General features: G+C 47.1%; 3 protein-coding genes across 9 annotated transcripts; 1 reads left to right on the top strand and 2 right to left on the bottom strand.

The window, feature by feature from the left end:
* Positions 1–871: 871 nt before the first annotated feature.
* Positions 872–2,491, bottom strand: SNRNP35 (small nuclear ribonucleoprotein U11/U12 subunit 35). 3 transcript variants are annotated; one of them, XM_030502496.1, is made up of 2 exons: positions 2,344–2,491; positions 872–1,854 (listed from the first exon to the last, which is right to left on the bottom strand). In XM_030502496.1, exon 2 carries the CDS (start codon positions 1,849–1,851, stop codon positions 1,060–1,062), a length of 792 nt encoding a protein of 263 aa, XP_030358356.1. In that variant the 5' UTR covers positions 1,852–1,854; positions 2,344–2,491; the 3' UTR covers positions 872–1,059. The 3 variants fall into 3 exon arrangements, with proteins under 3 accessions (XP_030358356.1, XP_030358355.1, XP_030358354.1); XM_030502495.1 differs by having other exon boundaries at positions 2,288–2,371; XM_030502494.1 differs by lacking the exon at positions 2,344–2,491 and adding an exon at positions 1,968–2,020.
* On the top strand, positions 2,399–7,069 carry RILPL2 (Rab interacting lysosomal protein like 2). The gene is made up of 4 exons (XM_030502497.1): positions 2,399–2,890; positions 3,812–3,963; positions 6,168–6,278; positions 6,774–7,069. The coding sequence occupies exons 1-4, from the start codon at positions 2,537–2,539 to the stop codon at positions 6,796–6,798; spliced, it is 642 nt and encodes a 213-aa protein (XP_030358357.1). The 5' UTR covers positions 2,399–2,536; the 3' UTR covers positions 6,799–7,069.
* Positions 7,070–8,876: 1,807 nt separating this feature from the next.
* On the bottom strand, positions 8,877–19,136 carry KMT5A (lysine methyltransferase 5A). Of its 5 annotated transcripts, none has more exons than XM_030502490.1 (9): positions 18,918–19,136; positions 18,549–18,643; positions 16,333–16,489; positions 14,714–14,782; positions 14,563–14,635; positions 13,703–13,787; positions 13,291–13,350; positions 12,238–12,428; positions 8,877–11,125 (listed from the first exon to the last, which is right to left on the bottom strand). In XM_030502490.1, exons 1-9 carry the CDS (start codon positions 19,105–19,107, stop codon positions 10,915–10,917), a joined length of 1,131 nt encoding a protein of 376 aa, XP_030358350.1. In that variant the 5' UTR covers positions 19,108–19,136; the 3' UTR covers positions 8,877–10,914. The 5 variants fall into 5 exon arrangements, with proteins under 5 accessions (XP_030358350.1, XP_030358351.1, XP_030358346.1 ...); XM_030502491.1 differs by having other exon boundaries at positions 14,714–14,779; positions 18,918–19,123; XM_030502486.1 differs by having other exon boundaries at positions 14,563–14,782; positions 18,918–19,122.
* Positions 19,137–19,378: the final 242 nt, after the last annotated feature.

Here is a 19,378-nt window from a genome sequence, read left to right as displayed (position 1 = left end):
TGAAAAACTTGAGTGTTTCTGCAAGACTTTGAGTCCTTTTTTTTGTGGGAAGTTAATATCATGTCTCCTTGGGGATGCAGCATCCAGGTCTGTTTTCTCTCCCCTGAAAAGGCTCATCCAACTCTTTGTGGAAATAAAGCCTCAAAGTGGGCAAGGTTTAGGAGAGGTTTAGGAAAGGGCCATTCAAAGGCTGACCAAAAAAATACAGTTTAAAATACATTAGCAAATATTTAAGAATGGCTTATGATGACAAAGAACACCTTTACTGGAATGCCCTGTGTGCTCCTCAGCAGAAGATGTGTCTCTATACACAACTAGGATCTGAAAAAGGAGCTGCTTTGCCCTCTGCTTCCCCACTTCCACTACAGGCAGCAGCCAGCCCCACTTCCAGAGCAGGATTTAAACCCTGTGCAGGCAGAGAGGAGAGTCCATGGACTGACCAGGAACCCGACCTGCTCATTCCTCTGCAGTGCACATTCCTCTAATCAAAGGAATTACATCCTCCCATGACACAAAAAACCTCCACATTTCTTGTTACGTGCTCCTCCCTCACCTTGCAGCTGTAGTTAAGGACATTGTACTACTAAAGATCTCACCTGTGCTCAAGAAAATAATGTCACTTCTCAGCTTCTGGTTTGGGGCACGTTTCTCAGAAGCTGAGTTTGTTGCTGTTCCATTACTATTTCTCCAACAAGTGGCTGTTTCATCAAGAGTATCTGTCTCACTGACTGAGTGTGGCCATCTGGCACATAAATAATTAAACATGGAGCTCTCTCCTGAGCCCTAACACAGGCAGCCAGATGGGTATCAACTGGGGTGAGCACTCAATTTCAGTGGGATGCCCACACACAGGGTGTTTCTGACACCATTCACCAGTTCAAAAATACTAATACAAAAGTTTATTTCCTCTGAAGAACAATTCAACACATAACTGCATTAGCAGCCAAACTACAGAGAGCTTCTAGCAAGGGGGTCTGGGAACACTGCTCACAGCCCCTGCAGCTGGAACGCTGTGGATGTAAGAGCAGGTAACACAGCCCAATGCCAAGGCACTGTCACCTACCGGTGCTTGTCATCATCTCTTTGTTTCTTGGTGTCTCTTTCCCTGCTCCGGTCTCTATCCCTGTCCTTCCTGTCTCTGTCCTTCCTCTCCCTCCCTCTGCTCCTCTCCTCTTTGGAGTCCCTCTCGCTTTCACCCCAAGTCCACGACCGCTCCCTTTCTGGCCACCGCTTGTCTCTGCTCCTTTCGTGGTCTCGGTCCCTTGTTCTCCAGTCCCTTGATCCCTCACGAGACCAGTTTCTTTTCTCTGCTGATCCTTCTCCATAGAAATCACTTTTCATGTTTGGCAAATTGATGGGCTTTCGGAAAGGTCTGTCCCGTCCTCCGAACCGTAACTGCCCGGATTCTTTCTTGCCTCCAAAACCACCTCCAAGCCTCCGAGGAATCCATCCTTTGAGAGTTCTTTCCAGTTCAAAGTCCACAAAGATCTCATGCTGATCAATAACCAGCCTATTGGCGTCTCTGTGGGCCTTCAAGAGAGCTCGCTCCTCTTTATACTCAATAAACGCATACCCCTTGGAAAACCCTGTGACGAGGTCTCGAACCAGACGGATCTTTCTGATGTCTCCATAGCGGGAAAACACCTCCTTTAACTTCTCTTCTGTTGTCTGAAGATTGAGCCTTGCTACAAAGAGGGTGAGGTGAGGGTCTCCTGTAACTCCCTTGTTGGGTACATAGCGTGCCAGCATAGCCCTCCATATGGCACGGTCATGGGGCTCCTCGTCTGTGCCATCGATGCTCCCAGCTTTGAGCGGGTCATACTCCTTTGCGATGGGGGCCCAGTCGTTCATTGTCTAGCGGGGAAAAACACATAAAATAAGTAAAAATACAGACTCAAGGGTATTCTCATCCCGAAAAGCGTGACCAACTTAAATAAACCAGCAACGTCGCTGTTGTTTGACTTCACCTCAATGAACATGTCGGGGAGCCTGGATCCGCCTCAGGCTCACGGGACCCGCGGCCTCTACCTTCCCCTGAGGGCCCTACCCCGTACCCCCCGAGGGGACCCCCGGCCCCCTCGCCCGGCGCCCGTGGGCAGCGGCAGGGCAGATGGGAGCCGGCTCCCGCCGCTGTTCCTTTACCCCCTTTCCCCCTCCCGCCCGGCGGGGCGCCGCCGCCATCCCGCGCCCCGCAGCCGCTCCGCCATGGCGCCTGGCGAATGTGGCGTTAGGGACCGCCGCTGCATTTACCTCCCTCCCTCCCCGCCCGGCCCGGTTCGGTGCCCACCGCGGTGCAGAGCGAGGGCTCTTCCCGCAGCGCCGAAGCTACCCGCGGCCCCTCACCGGCGGCGGAGGGCGGCGCCTCCTGAGGGGAAGGGGCCGGGCGGGAAGGGGCAGGGCGGGAAGCGCGGCCGGGCCGCGGCCTCCTCCATGGAAACCGCCGGCGGCGGGAGGGGCCGCTCTGCCCGCGGGCCCCGCCGGCAGCAGCGCCCGGCCCGGCCCGGCCGAACCCGGGGGGGGAAGTTATCGGCCGGGCATGCAGCAGGGCCGGGAGGAGGAGCTGCAGGAGGAGGAGGAGGAGGAGGAGGAGGAGGAGGAGGATGGCGGCCCGGAGAGGGCTCTGGAGAAGAGTCCGTTCGAGCTGACGGCCGGGGATGTCTATGACATCTCCTCCGTGGTGGGCCGCGACCTGCTGCAGCTCAGCACCGGCCCGCGGGTGCCCGCCGCGGTGGCCCGGCTGCAGTTCAGGATCGTGAGGGTGCTGGAGATGCTGGAAGCGCTGGTGAGCGAGAGCAGCCTCGCCGAGGAGCAGCTGCGCATGGAGCGGGACAGCCTGCGGCGGGAGCTGGAGGAGCTGCGGCGAGGGGCGGACCGAGGCAGCGCCCCGCAGGTGGGTGCCCGCGCCCACCATGCGACACACGCGCCATGCACCGCAGCATGGACGGGCGCCGTGGCTCTGGGGTTGCAGCTTTGAGGTGGCACAACGTGGTCGTGGTCTGTCCACTCGGCCACATGCAGGTCCTGAAACCCACCCTAACACCAGATAGGTCGGACAATACTGCTGCCGCAGCTGCCAGGCGCTTTTACCGCAGCAGAACGGGTCTCATGAAGTTCACTTCTTGTCTTTCTGTAAGGTCTCGAAGCCATTTCCTGAGCAGAGATCTTCAGGGTTGTTGAAGGCACAGCACTGTGGATCCCTCACTCTTGTTTCACTTTTGTGACTACTCACTTCATGCTGTGCTAGTGAAGTTCACACGCACACAGACAGGTTTTCAGAGCACAAATCCACCGTTGCTGAGCTCTCACACAGCACCAGTTTGCAATAGGTGCAAACGCTAAAGCTTTGTTTCTCTGTGAAAGGGAAAATGGTGTCTGTGACCGAGAAAATCGTTGCCACAAAGATCGTAAATGAGGAAAGGAAAATCCAGCTCTTACCTCTCTCTGCCACAGAGTTTTGCTGTGACATTAGACAGATTGCTTGGTATTTCTGGTCATCAGAAGAGCAGATAAAAGCAGCTTCTTGGCAAAGTAGATAGATTGCAAATTCTTTGGGAACAGAGAGTTTGCTTTTAGCTGTGGTCGGAGCCCGTCACAGTCAGGCCCTGTACTGGCTGGGAAATGCAGTCACCAAGGGAATACAAAAATAACAGGGAAAGCTCTAATTAACTGCTTGGAAAAAAAATCAGGACTGTGATGAACTCCTATTAGTTCTAACAATTACTACATATTTATGAAATTCAGAGATTTTGCTCTATGAGTGCCTTGGTTTTGACAGGTCACAAGGTCATGACCACCACTGTTTGTTTTACAGCTCAACCTTGGGCCAGATAAAATGGTCATAGACCTCACAGACCCCAATCGGCCCCGGTTCACGCTGCAGGAGCTGCGAGATGTGTTGCAGGAGCGTAACCAGCTGAAAGCTCAGCTTCTGCTGGTGCAAGAGGAGCTACAGTGCTATAAGAGGTATATCACGACGTCACTTCTTGTTGGGGGAGCTTATCAGATCAGAGTATTGCAGGTTTGAGCACTTAGACTGGGCTAGACACTGTCCAGATGTGATAAACATCTGTGCTCCTTAAGAGCCTACAAATGAGCGAAGGAAATGGAGAAACGATGAAGTTTCTATGCAACTTTTAAAACTAAGCTCCCTCTTACTCTGCACAGTTCACAGCCTGTTCCTGTAACCATACCACTGTAAGCCTACGTAGTTACTCCTACTCCACACTCAAGCTGGGTTCTCACACACGAATTCACCTCCGCAGTCACAGCAGTTGCACACACACTCTTCCTGTCTAACGCCACATACCAGAGAGCATGGGGGTTTCCATCTCAGCTTTAGTCAAAATCTCGTTCCTCCTCCAGCTTGCCATTGGGGACGCTGGCTTATCTACTGCTCCTTTGCTCCCACACTGCGTATGGATTGATCTAGAAAGAATATTAAGCTCCTTCATCATCATTCAAGATAAGCTGTGGGGTTTTTGTTTTTAAGACTGCCACCGGAGGGTTGTGTGAGGCACCTGAACTGTGCCAAGCAAGGGCTTTTTGAGCAGGGTTTTGGTCTAGAAAACCAAATCAGTGAATCGGTCTGAGCACAAGGATGGGATGCAAGAAGGACTTTGCTACAAATTCCTTCACGCCCTAAAGCTACTCTCCCTGATCCTCTAATCCTCATCTGTATTATCAACTCTTTGGGGCAAGAAACTACTTATCTAGACACAAAATGTCTGAGCGCCTTAGATTTCACTTGAGATACCTCAGCAACAACCTGTTAGGTACAGTAACCCACCCTTTGCCTTATCTATAATGGGCAGGTTAAGCCAAGAAGTTAAAGTTAAATCCAAGAAGTCAGTTTACGAACTGCTTGACAGCACTTCCCATAGCATGACGAGGCACGGCTCCGCTGCAATGGCTTCATGCTTTGCTTTCCCAGCCGTGTTACACAGTGTGTTACAGCCCAAGTTAAACATTAACAGTGTGAATGAATCAGGTTTTGAGTGATTTAAGTCACAGTGCTGTGCACCTAGAGACCTGCTTTTCAGTTCAAGTAATTCTACACGGTTATCTCTGTGTACAAGATTACATCTTAAACCAAAAACCATCTTCTCCTTAAAAATGCACATAAAATTCTAACTGTATGGCCATAAAGAGTAGCTGTGCAGGGGAAGAGAATATGTACATGTTCTAAAATGGCTTGTGTATATTGGAAATAAGTTCCACATAGCACAAGGTAACTGATGTCCTTACACAGAACGATTGAAAATGACTGGTGATGTTTGGGGATTGCACCTTACATCATGATTTCTGAGTAGAAGCTGGATCTGCAGTGCCACCAAACAGCTCATAGTCCCATTTCTCTAAGAGGAGAATCTGCCCCAGAATCATCCCGTGCCTGGTGCCACACCAGTTTCTAGATACTCTCCTGTATTTGTAGTTCCAAGGTCCAGTTGGGTGGTGTTTAGCTACTTCCAGCCTTCAGCTACTGCAGGCACAAACTTTGGTCCGCTCAGCTCTCAAGATAAATGAGGTCAGCTCAGGACAGCAAACTGGCACGCTGTGAAAACAATGTGTGGCAGCTGGGAAAATCTATCCCCATTCCAAGCCAGGGAAACATCTCTTGGTAGAACTGAAGCTTTTGCCTAAAAGAGGCAATTACAACCTTGCAGAGTGCAGCAGCATCGGAGTAAGATGACGGAATCTACTTTCTCTTCTCCTTTGTAGGATGGGAAGAGGAACAGGCACCTGCTTTGCAGGGAAGCTGGGAATCTCCCATCTGTTCCCAGCTGCATAGTAGGAGCTTTCGTGGCTGCACTGAAGGTGCCATAGATCCATCCATGCAGAAATTCAGTTTGTCTCTGCACCCTGCTGTTCTCTTTGGGCTTTTGTACAAATCCAACATGTAATTAGACTTCCGTTTCACTCCTATCATGATTTGCCATTCTTCCTCCATGGAGAAGTGAACTCATTACATTTGTAGTGTTCTCATTAAAGCACAGCCTAAGCAAAATTATGTTGCAGTATTTAGGGAAAACAAGAGCAATTCATTACAATGGGCCAGGCTGCTGCCCCTGTCCTGTGAAGGGTTTTACATGCAATGCCACATTATGCACAAAACCACAAAAAAAATAAACCCACAAAAACTAAATGAATAAACCCACTTCTTTTCCCAGTGGGATCATCCAACAGAGAAAGGACCAAACTGAAGAACTGGAAAAAGAAGCCAAGGGCAGCAGCTGTGGGCCCAGCAAGGACAGCGAGGAGAAGACAATCATCAAACGGCTGTAAGTTCGTGTCTGCATGTTATTTTCTGGGAGAATAGAGCAGGCTTCATGCTTGGTGAATCCAGGGATGAATTCTGAACTTTAGCCTAGTTGGCTGCTTATTGTTTTCTCCTCCTCTCCCTGCAAAATTAAAACCCGATAGAGAAATCCTTTCCTGTGGAAAGAGCACTCCACAGGATGCAACCTCCACCCAGGCAAGTGGGGCCTCACTTTTTTTTTTCTAGGAAAAATAAGCATTTCAGAGGAAAACTATGTGCCCCTGGCCTCCCCTGCTAGCACACACAGCCTGTGCTGTGGGAACATGCTGGCTGGCCCTGGAGGCTCCCACTGGACAAGGCAGCCGCACACAGTACCCACACGCTTGGGCCACATCTCTAAAGTTCCCCAAAATAGCAGAACCCATTGACACAGCTGCCTCAAGGGCTGTTCCTTCTTTTCCAGTTGTACATTGTTGTTTCCTTTTTGTTGGTGTATTTTTATTTCTCTTTTTTTCAGGTTCTCTTTTAAACATGGAAAATGAGCGTCCTCGAGAACTCAACCACTCCTGAGCAGAAGTGGTGCTGCTGAGGGCCACCAGGGTGTTAGGGGAGTCAATGACGGGAAGAAAATCATCACTCTTACTGTAGAGAAGTAATCAAAATCGTGTTGTATAATATTCTTCTGGAATAGATTTTTACTTGGCTTTTTTAGAAACTGTTTGACACTTTTTGTATTTCTTAGATTCCTGCCAGATGTTACACACATGTAGAGAATAAATGTTTATACAAAGGTGGTTTTTCTTCTTATTAAAAGAGCCTCTGATAATGTCTTTTTACAAGGGCAGATAGTGGTAAGACAAGGGGGAATGGCTTTAAAATGACAGAGGGTAGATTCAGATTAGACATAAGGCAGAAGTTCTTCCCTGTGAGGGTGCTAAGGCGCTGGCACAGGGTGCCCAGAGAAGCTGTGGCTGCACCATCCCTGGCAGTGTTCAAGGCCAGGTTGGACACAGGGGCTTGGAGCAACCTGCTCCAGTGGAAGGTGTCCCTGCCCGTGGCAAGGGGCTGGAGCTGGATGAGCTTTAAGGTCCCTTCAACACAAACCATTCTGTGATCTGCACTACCACTTTTTTTCCTGTTCACTTGTCAAAATGCTCAGCCCAACCGATCCCGAAAGAGGAAGATATTGTTAAGACACACACACACCATTCACAGAGGAGCGCTGGGAAGGAAGAACCCACTGGGGTTGCAGCCTCAGCTGCTCTTCTGCAGGAAGTAGTTACCTTACCTTGCTAACACAACCCACTTGAAGAAAACCCCAGCACTGCTTTTAGTACTGTTTCTTTGCATCAGATGGGCAATACGCAGGCAGCAGATGCCTGTCACATCCCACCCAAAAAGACGCAGTTGGGCTGCAACAACAAAACCCCTGCACAGGCAGGAGTGGCTTTTTGGGGTCAAGATGGAAGACGGCAGCAAAGAGCACAGCAAGGTAAGAAATGCTGTGCATCATGCTCTGCCCACAGGAAGCACTGGTGTCTAAGATGTGCAGACACACTCAAACTGGAACAGATGCACCAAACATTCCATTTCTGACAGCTAAAGGGCCCCTGTGGTACACAATTCTATTTTTCATTATCTCTGTTCTTTCAGTCAACTGTCACAAGCAGTGTATTAGCCCCAGTAATGAGATTTATCCCTAGTGAAGCATATGGGCCAAACAGAGTAGTAGTAAAAGAAACTTGAAAGATAACAATTAGGTTCCACATTCAGAAGAGTAAGATTTCCAGAGCAGACAAGTCTGAACAGACATAAAAAGGGCAGTGACAGGTATCAAACCATGATCTGACTCTTCAGAAGCAAAAGCAGGCTCTGAAATCTTTTGATTCCCTCTCACACATGAGCAGCATGAAAAATATAGGACACTTCACTGTGCCTCTGCTCAGATGCAAAGTGTGCACGTGGCTTAGCAGAACTGCAGACTCCTTTCAAAAAGAATTTGTTAGCAACTGTACACTAGCAAAGCAGCATCACAGATGTCTGACCTGAGCAAGCTGGTTTAGCCGGGGCACAGAACTGCTGAAGTCATTTTGCCATCTTCAGAGTCCTCGTAAGCCTTGGTTCTGCCCCTGTGATGTATTTTCTAGGGCATGGGAGCAGGGAAGGAAGTTACTGCATTTCCTTAGTAGGGGCTTTGTGTTTAGAGAAAGAAAAGAAAAAAGAACCAGACATGCATCAGCAACAGCCAGGATACTCCCCCAAGCTGAAAAAGAGATGTTTACCTGTGCTTTGAGCTCCGTCCTCTTCTGTGGTTTATCCAGGGATGCACTTTCCAATCTCCTTTAAAAGGGGAGGGGGACTTATATCCCAAAACACACCAATCACTCTATGAAGTCTTAATGAAACAACTGCAGGTAATAAACTGCACAAATTACACAGAGGCACAGAAGACTGTGCGGTAGCCTTAGGCCACTCTTTGCAGTTAGGGGAAGGAGACAATAATGAAAGCTGAAATGATTCTTTTCAGTTTACCATTTACGATGTGTTTTATAAAGAAAGTGTGAGTATTTGATATATGTGATCTCTATATATCAGTTCCTAAAAAAGTAAAGGATACATATGCAGTGCAACATCAGCTTTATTACCATCTTCCGATGCAGTGCTACTTGATTACCAGTTAAGCATTTCAGAGAAGACAATTTTCCTATTATATAAAACAGGGAGAGATCTTCCCCCTTTCTTGTTTACAAAAGTGATGTGGAAGAACAGAGGTTTCAAGCTATTCAACCTGATAGAGAATAGGCAAATGCTTAAATAAAATAAAATTAAGAGAAGCATTTTCTTCCAACTTTGACTTAAGGGAAGTGCTCTAGTACAAGAGGATCCTGTACACACTGCTGTAGTCTCTGCTACCAGAGACTGAGACCAGGGAAGAGTCAAGTGCCAACTCAAATGAGTCTGCCAACAAAGCTTATCTGTAACTCAGTATATGGAAGGTAACAGGTCTCCAGTTAATTCTTCAGAAATGGCAAACACACACAGGCCACCCCTGACCTTGTGTTTAGTAGTAAATAATATAAAGCATTTAATGGCTAATGATTTTCACAGCTTTCTTTCAAAATGCTAATGATCTGCAATGGAGACAGGTACTATAGCAGCCACTTCATCAATAATAAATATATTCTTTATTTTACAGAGACATTGTCTTCAAGTTTTTAATTTAAAAAATACATCACTAAGCCACCTCTCTTGCTGCTGAAGCATACACCCAGGATGTTGTTGCTATGTGACCTATCATATAGGCAAGCATCTAAGATTGTCCTAGAGGGCATTAGCTGGAACAGCAGCAGCCTTCAAGACGTGAGGAATAGAAGACATTAACAGAGCCACAGATCCCTTGCTGACCCCTTCCAGCAGCAAGCGTGGCTGATGGCTCACAGCCATCTTCATCTACACACATGCCAAGCCTGCCTTGGCAAAAATTCCAACTGGTAAGAATTCATCTTTAACATAAAGGACCTGCATTGTATTGCCCGCCTATATCACGGATTTGGTTCTCCAACAGTAACATTACAAACATCTGCAAGATGCTGAGCACTCAACTCCCATTTAAGACAGTGGGACCATGCTGACAGACCTACAGGACCAGGCAATAAGGAATCTACTTTCTTCATTGCATCAACTCCATCATTACAGTTTGAAGCTGCATATGAAGATGACTCCTATTTTTGGAAGCGCTATGCTCTACTTCAAGCATTCACAGTAAATAAATAGCTTCTGATGTGGCTAATTAGCATAGGAAGGTAATAAAAAAAATTTTTGGAGAGAGCTTTTTCTTTTACTTCTTTAAAAAATCCTCTGGAAGACACCTCCAAGAATCAGCCATCAGCTATAAAAAGGTACCTTCTTTTAGAAAACAAGTCATGTCAAACATTGATTCTCACTGTGAAGATAGAACTTCACACTTCTACTCAGTATCAACCCAGTCTATCAAAATCCATCCTCCTTTGGCTTGGAGTTATTTCTCTAAAGAAAGCAGCCAATTTGACCATGGATTTCCCTCAGCACCAGTGCATTTAAAGTTCACTGCCCACATGAGATACTGGAAGAACTGGATCCCTACCACAACTTATTTGAGAATGATAGTAGCATTCATCTCAAAGAAGCCTGTCAGCACCAGGTTGTAAGCAGCAGTCTGACAAGCAGTGAAGCCACTGGATGTACACGTCAGAGTACAGATGTACATCTGCTGTCATAAAGCTAATGCCAAATTCATCACCCCATGAAGTGGAGCATGAGATTTCACTGCAAAAGCAGAAGCACAACCCAAGTGATTAAGTTTCTGTGGAAGTCTTTGACTGCATGCTCAAGTGGCACCGGTCACTATGCAGAAGTATTTAAATTTTAGGGAGGGTTTCCTTTTATGATATAAAAAGGTTTGGCAATCTAAGATCAATTATTCAAGCCTGCCTGGAAAACTGTAATAGGCATTTAAATACCGCAAAGCAAAAAGGTAGCTTTTAAGGAGCTCAGAACACCATAAGCAGTCCACTAAGAAAGCTGAGGGAAGTGAGGACGGGGGAAAAAACCATCCACTGACTCCTTGTAGAGCCAGTGGACCCACTCAGTCCAAAAAAATCCCAAACTAAGATGAAGAATTAGTGTTTCAGCCATGGATGAGCTTCTATGGAAGCTTTGCTTCTGTCTCCATAGTCGTACAACAGTTCTTCACCTGCTTTAATGTCTCTGGAAGCTATGAGTATGAGATGAGGCACGCCATCAATGTCATGAAGCTTTGTTTGACAATTGCCACATTTGCTGTGATTAATCAGTCTTCCCAAGCGATTAGTTTCTTTTGTAGCATCGACACTGAAAGAACAAGAACAGAATGCAGGATTGCTGCATATCACACAGTCATGATGTGGACAAAACCAAAGTGCAAATCAGATAAAGAATGAGGAATCCACATGAGGCTTGAAACAATGAAGGGAAAACAGAACACGTTCATATGATTAAACAGAGAGCACATAATATGGCATGTAGGTAATCTCCCAGAATTGTTTCAGTTTAAGTTAGCACAAACCCCAGAGAATGGAAAACTTTGGACTATGATTTTGAGCTGCCTGTTTCCAAGCAGCTCTCAACTGTTCATGAGAAACAGCAGAATCCAGATGTAGAACACCACCAGAAAGGCTCAATACCTTAAACACCCTCCCCTCAGTAAAGCTGCATCCAAGCTAAGTAGTATCCACTGAATAAGCCAGTAAGAGTCTCTACTCACATAGAAAGCTGTGAATACCTAAATACTACATGACCAGCTTCCAGAGATTGGATCCTAAAGTTTTAGTGCCCCTCATTGCACAAAGCATTATGGCAGCTATTGTTACAGACTACAAGTCAGACACTTAGAATATAGGACACTTCAAAGCAATTAACATACAGATTTAGTGGCACACACTCCAGTAGCATCAGCCAAGGAGGAAAGAACAACCTGAGTAGTTGCTTTGAGAGAACTGGAGTTTGGGGCAAATGAAATAGCAAATCAGAGTGATAAGGCACACACATGGGGTGGGTGTCAGGCACTAAGAGAAAGGAGAAGACCCAGTCAAAAACAGCTCAAGGAAACCTTTCTCTTTGAGTTTGTCCATGCTGCTTTTCAAACAAATTCCTCGCAACCCAGGAAAAATAGTTAATTTTACAGAGAACAAATTTAGGCAGAAGCCCATGGCAGAGCTAGAAGTCTTATCCAAGCAGATACAACTCTCCCTATAGCTATACATCAGAGAACAGGGCCCTGAGTCACCTACCATTCCTTTTAGCCCAGAGGTACAAGAGGCTCTTGGACCATGAAACAGTACTCAAAAAGATTTCCTAATTCATGGTTCCCATTAATTTTTTTTGCATGAAACCCAAGAAAAGGCTTTGCAGCATTCAAAGCCTCTATCACTCAACTATCACACTTTTAGGGAAGACAAGCTTACCAGTACGTTTTGCTGAGGTACTGAAAATAGTACATATAGCAGCCAGTGGATGGGTCTTGAGCATACACCGCCTCTCGCTTCTTAGCATCTGTGATCTCTATGAGATCCCCATGATATTCAACTACAAATTCTCCTCGATTAAATTCTTTAGTAGCAATTACTCCTCTCCCTTTGCCATCGATGTAATCAATCTGTCGAGTTGAAAAGAAAATCAGCTGGGAAATTAGAGAGTATTTACATGATTGGAAACAAGCCGTTTACAAATAGGGAATGAGGGATTTGTCAGTCAAAATTACTACAGCAGGGTATTGCAGACAAAGCCACAGAAGCACAATGCACAGCACTGTGGAAGAAGTTTGGGAATACAGGAAAAAAAATAAGAAATATAGGAAAAAATGTGTGTTTGGGACACAGACTGAGTTACCAGGTGTTTTGATACGAAATCTCCTAATCAAAGAACTAAGAGTCACTTTAAATAAACCATACACACAGAAGAGTTACCTTATTTTTCTTTTAAACTAACCATTAGCTGAGGCAGCTTTTTCATTTCAGGTGCACCATCATCATATACAGGTTAAGAAGTTAGAGGAACAGAAAGATCAACCACAGAAATTAGGTTTATCACCCATCAGTATACTTCACTATTCCTGCCCTTGCCATTATCCCAAGAGCCATAATGAAGACCCACAGCAACTGGCTGTCAACATGCTAAGAGAATTTGTTACCATACAGAGAGTGTATGTGGGTGTTACCTTAAAATATATGACAATTAAGATGCTGTATCAAACCCATTTCTAGAAGCTAGCCCAAGAAATGAAATACTAAAGGCAGCAAGTGCATTTTCAGTAATGACTATAAAGCCCTCTCAATATATTTATGACTGGGGCTGCACATACATATTCTTCAGAGCCAAATATCACCCATCCAGAAAGGGAGACACTGTGCTTCAGTTTTGCTGCACTTTTATCTCACTACCAAGGAAGTGCAGCAGCTCTGAGACTGAGTTCTGCTATTTTCTGCTTAAACAGATTAACAGCAAGATACTGTAGTTACCTTCATTCCTTCTTCCTTCCCACTTGTAATGAGCTCATCTATTTTCCTCCTCTCCTCAGTCTGCAGAAGAAACAAGAGCAAACAAAACCATAGTATAGTTGATAGCTTTTGTAGCTCATTGTAGAGCTGAAAAGTATCAGCTAATTTTTCCAAATCATTTCATATATCTAACAAAATTGATCGGTAAAGAGACAGATTTCTGCCCCCCCCCCCAACATACAAGCAGCTAGATTCTGTCCTAGAAGAACTGGATCAGCATTTCCACATCTTAAGCATGTTCTCCACAATACTTCCAGCACAACGCTGTTTGTATTTGGCCAGTGGAAACCATTTACAGATAGTTACATCCTTCCTCAAACGTTCCATTAGCCAGCAATATCATAAGTCATGTTATTTTAACAAGAAGCACTACCTCCAGTTCAGATTTGCTCTTCCTGGAACTTCTTCTAACTGGGTAATAATCGGTCACTTTTCGATTTGGTGTTCTTCCTTGTGTTCTAAGGGAAGAGAGAAATAGAGAACACACATTTCAGGCTATTTGTGAAGTTACGCCTCTAGGACAGAGGTAGCTATAAAGAAATCCTTATTTTCAGCTTGGTACGTTGCAAGGTGATCAATATCAATCAGTGTTTATCAGAAGATAAGAAACCTGAAGTCAAAAGCTACATCCTCTTCTCTTCCCCACACTATTTTGTTACTCTAGTACTGATTTTTTAATAACAAGAATGAGATGCTGCTGGAAACCACCTGATGGTCACATTACAACCTGAAGCCCCTGTGTGCCATGCTTTGCCAGAAGGCACACTAAAATTTAGGTCATGAAAATTGCTTGGCAAGGAGTTCATTAATGTTAGGTCACATCACTGAGTATCAGCTCAGCCAAGAGGCCTCCAACTGTTCCGTTTCTGTCCACAGAGAAGTAGGTCTTAATGGCTCATTAATTTATTTTTCTATAGGTGATCAGCAAGTATCTCACTGGAGATAAGATACACCAGCCCTGCCTCCAAGAAAAACAGAAGTCCTCTGTAAGGTAGATAAATACTTTGGGTGCTATTTTTGTATTTCAAGCATGTTATTCTTGAGCAAACAAAGAAGTCACCTCGAAGATTTGCTCCCCCCAACACAATCATTTGCTTATAAAAAGGCAACAAAACAAGAGTAACATTAATTATGGGTCCAACTGTAGTTCCTGAAGCAAAAACGTAGATCAAAGCTTCCTGGTGCAAAAGGACACACAGAATAAAAGCATTTCCAACTCCAGAAGTCACTTACTTTCTCCTTGGTCCACGTTTTGCTTTAACCATCTTTTTCTGAGCTGGCTTTGCATTGGCCTCATCAGCACAGTCTGAAGGCAGAGGCATCTTTTGAGTTTCTACAGTTCCTTGGTTTTGATCAGAGGAGGGCACCGAAGTATCACACCCACCTTCTTTGTCCTTCTGGTCTTCTGGTTTCATAGCACCTTCAATTATATCGCCACCCTTCTTTCTTCCTGCTGACGGGGAAATAAAGTAAGGCTCTGAACTTAGGATCAACTACACCAGAGTGCTTTAAATGCATTCCAGTGGTTTCTAGTCCAAGTTTCTACTTCTGTCAAACAAGAGAAAGAGGAAGGGAATTGATACAACCTCTTTCTGCTAGAACCCAGACAGGCTGTTACTCAACTTTTGACTAGTCGTTGCTACAGTACACATCATACTGAGGGAGGAGTGAGTAGAGAAAAGGTAAAACAGAGGGCAGGTGCTTTGTCATGTTAGGTTTGCAACTCAGTTTTCCAAACCTGAACATGCAGCATCTCCAGTGCAGTGCTTTAGACATCTGCAGTTTGCCACCCAGTGCATCTGGCATCCTAAACGACAAGTTGCCATAAGCTAATCAACATCCTGCAGTGAAGAGGGAGAGGAAGCCTCTCTGGATCCCACACTGTGGTGATCAATAGCTGCAGATGCTGGTACAAGTGGCCAACATCACTCAGACAAAATCCACCAGAGCTCAAGGGTGTGTGGGGTAGACAGTCTACCCCCCACACAACCGACACTTTCTTGGTTGCGTGCGTCCTACCTTGATATGACCACATCTTCCTTGTCACTCAGCTGATTTAGAGGTAGGTGAGCCTGGTTTAAAGCTGAATAAAGGTTTTATGTAAGGCAAATCCCCAGGTTTAACAGTCCCATCTGCTAAGACAGATGCTTCCACCTCCCTGGAGAAATGAAGCACAGCTGCAAGGCCTCAGCGGTGGGACAAGCTGAAGCTATCTTCACTTTCTTGTCAAAACTGGGCAGCTAAATTTGGAGCTAAAGGCCTCAAGTTTCCAGAAGAGCTGACGCTCCCTGTGTGGAGTGGGACTTAAAATACCTGCTTGCTAAAAGTGTTTGCATCAAAATGTTATGACAAATTACCAAGGTTATCAAATGCACCTTTAAAACACAAGCAAGCTTTTTTGAACTCCTCCATAAAGGAACATTCCCATTTCTAGTTACTGCAATGAAGCACCTCTAAAGCCTGGCACTCAGCATCCACAATCTGTGCTCCTCCTTCTCACTGCCTTTATTTCATCCTAAAAATGTAAGAATTTTCTTCTTCTGCAAGTGCCTCTACCTCATACCTGATGTGACTTTGAATTGCCTTTATACGAATTAGTATAAAGTAGTTAAATGATTGAATAAACTGGTTTTAGGTAATAAAACAGATCAAAAAATATAGATAAGCTGCCAAACACTGACCTGAAGAAGCAGAGTAGTGATAGATCTGGAGATTAGGGCATATTGACAATGCAAGCATCAGCTTTTTACAGCCAGAGAGACAATACAAACACAGCCAGACAAAAGATGGGGAAAATTGCCTGATAAACCCATGACCTAAGTTCTGAGAAGGATAAGGACACACTCATCTTTGTAGAGTCCCAGTTTGCTGACAGAGATGTAGGACTGGGAAAGCAACTGGGCCAGTGGAGCTGCGTGGCCTTCTTGACTGTGCATTCAAGTTTCCAAACTAGGGGTGGGGGTGCACATTTAACAAGGTGAGCAATCCAAAAATGAATCTTACCATTTCCTTTCCTGCAGGTTTTGTTTAGTGTTTTGCCCTGACATTTCACCTCGTGATACATGACAGAGTTTTCTTCTTGAAGCGGGGGGCGAGCACCAGGAGTTTTGGAAGGATTCAGGTAGCTGTAGATTTTGGATTGACCAATAAACACATTCTCCTAAAACAGATCCACACAAAAATCAATACGTCATAGAGATGTTGGGAACTTTGAGCTGGTATCCACAACACACTGCAGAGAGCTGATGTGTTGATGTGCATTACACTGCTTTAATGCATCATCCTTGCTGCTGTTGCTATTTCTACTAAGTGAAAACATAACAGTATTAAACACTCAGAGAACTTTACTAATGCAAACTCCCAGTCCAAGAGGACTTTCACATGAGATGCGACAGGATGGGGGAGTCACCACTAACTCCAGTCTCCACCCTGTGTTTCACAGTATGAACTCTGGTGCTAAAAAACAACCCCAACCCAGAGCTCCTCAGGAGGAAGGCGGCCTCAAAGAGTGCAAGCCAAAAAAAATACACATAACACAGCAAAAATCACCCAAGCCTAGAACATACCTCTCATAGCCAGAGAGCTACAAGCTTATCCAAAGGCTCTCATGAGGTGTCAGATGTTACAGAAGTTAATTATATGCCACTAACAGCACAGAAGACAGGAATCAGTTTTGCAGAGTCTACCTTGAGTGACACCTCTCAGCGAGAGCTGGGAGATCAGCAGTGCTTTTAATCTGTTGTACTGCACAAAATAAAGGGTAAAAGTTGCTTACGGCAAAAGAAACTTCACAGAGTCCTCACTCTTATGTCCAGCCAGGAAAATGGTAAAACCCTCTGGCATGGTCAAACACCTCAGAGAGCGGGGGTTGAGCCCTGGCTCAGGCTCCAGAAGCACCAAGAGAGAGGGGTATCAAGTTTAGAGGAGTCGTGTCACCTTTGCTCTTACAGTCTCTTGCCACCTCGCCGAGCCTGGCTGGGCAATGTATGGAGGGAACACAGATTTCAACCATTAAACCTCAGCCCCCGCACAAGCAGATGCAACTTGGCCAGAATGAGTTTTTCTTGGCTATAGTTTGCTTCAACTAAAAGCAACTTTCAGACATTGCAAGCCAGTCAAAACAACAAAAACACACATTCATTTCTTTAAAAAAAAAAAAGCACACAAAGGTTCCCATTAGTTAAAAAATAGCTCCAATATAGCTGACTAAACAAATGCTCCAGTATAGTCACATAAACACCAAGAAAAGTAAACAAAGCACACCACAGAATACATGGAATCATTTTAATAATTAACATAATCATGAGTAACAAACTTAACGTGTACACAATTCACATGCAAAATAAGACCAGTCGGAGGCTCAAATCTTAGTCTGCAAATGAACTTTACTAAAGGTTATAGACGCAGTAGAACAGCCTGAAAAAAGGCAAATCAGATCACTCCCTGACCCCCAATACTTCCGAAAGGCCTATGAAAAACAAGTTAGTAAAAACCGGGGCTTGTGAAGGATGACACACTATGAAAACTCCATTTTAACAACTGCAAGCAGCAAACCCCGTGCTGCCAAGTTGTCAAGATCTAGCAAAGAGTTTAAACAAGGGCATTTGCCGAGAAAGCCAGAAGCACGAACTGCAGCAGTCCACCTGCCAGCAGAGCTTTCTGGCTTTGCAAAGACCATGAACAGGAAACGACCAAGTATTTTTCCAGCCTGGCTTCCTCCCCTATTCCCAGCTCCCTGCCTGCTGTGCTCCTGGCGCTGAGACGCGCCTGCCACGTCTTTGTCTGTGCCAGGCTGGAGACCCTCGAGAGCAGAGGTTTTCCCAGCACAGCAGAGCACAGGAAGGGCTGCTGATGAGCTCTGGCACTGGATGCCATGGCCACAATTACTTTTACAGAGGATTAAATGCCAAGTGACGACCAACCTCCGGCCAGCCGCCCGTAAGAGGATGGGGGAGATGGCACAGGGGCATTGCCCAGCCCGGGGCCTGGCTGCTCGTAGCTGCAGCGGGGCAGGGGAAAAGGCAGAAAGAGCCCGGTTCCATTGCGGGTTAAGCGATTTCTGAACGATGCGGAGAGCCCCCGCAGCCGGTGCCCGCAGCCGCACGGTCCCGGGGCGGCCTGCATGATCCCGGGGCGGCCCGCACGCCCCGCGGAGGGAAGCGGAGGGCGCAGTGGACCTCAGGCAGCCGCCCGCCCAGCTCCGCCCGCCCCATGCTTACCCCACCGGCCCGGGGGCGGCCGGAGCCCTTCCTCTCGGCGCTCTCGGGTCTCGCCTCCTCCGCGCCGCCCGCCCGGGCCTTAGGCATGTTCCTCCCTAGGAGCAAGGGGGGAAGATCGGCGCCTGAGCCATGTCCGGCGCGGCCACCCGCGGTCATCGCCCGTCCGCCGCGGCCTGCGCCATGTTTAAAGGGCTGGATGCGGCAGGGCGAGCCGCGGCAGCCCAGCCCCTTCCCGGCGAGCTGCGCACACCGCGCGGGGGAGGAGTCCCGCCGGCCCCGGCACCCCGCACCTCCCGGGAGGAGCCTCCGCGTCGCGGAGGTGCCCCGCGCCGCCCGGCCCCCACACTAGCAGCGACAGCCCTGCCGCACCCCGGCTCCGTTCCGTTCCGCTCCTGCGGGCCCGCGCACCTTTCGCCATGCCGCCGGCGGCGCGGCCCGGCGCCCAGCGGCCCCCCGCGACCGGGCTGCCCTGACGGTCCCCAAGGAGCTCCCCCGACGAAGCCAACCGCTCCGCAGAGAGACGCCGCTCTCCCCTCGGCAACCCCATTGGCTTAACCATGTGCCGATCAGCGCTGCCGCGCCCCCTGATTGGCACGCACAGCCGCACCCCACCCTCTCCCTGTCACACGGAGGTGGTCGCCGCTCCCGGGAACAGGGTTTAAATGTGCGTTCCCCGAGCGCCGATTGGCTCGTGCGAACGGCAACCGGCGCTCTGATTGGCAGCCTGGGAAGGAACCGCCCTTTCGCGGCAGGGCCCCGACACGTGGAGCGGGATCCCCGCTAGTGTAGGTCCCCGCCGGCCCGGCCCGGCCCGGCCGAGCCCCGCGGAG

The sequence above is a fragment of the Strigops habroptila genome, chromosome 11 (genome assembly GCF_004027225.2).
Source record: "Strigops habroptila isolate Jane chromosome 11, bStrHab1.2.pri, whole genome shotgun sequence".
Lineage (NCBI taxonomy): Eukaryota > Metazoa > Chordata > Aves > Psittaciformes > Psittacidae > Strigops > Strigops habroptila.
This window is presented reverse-complemented; position numbering and strand designations above follow the sequence as displayed.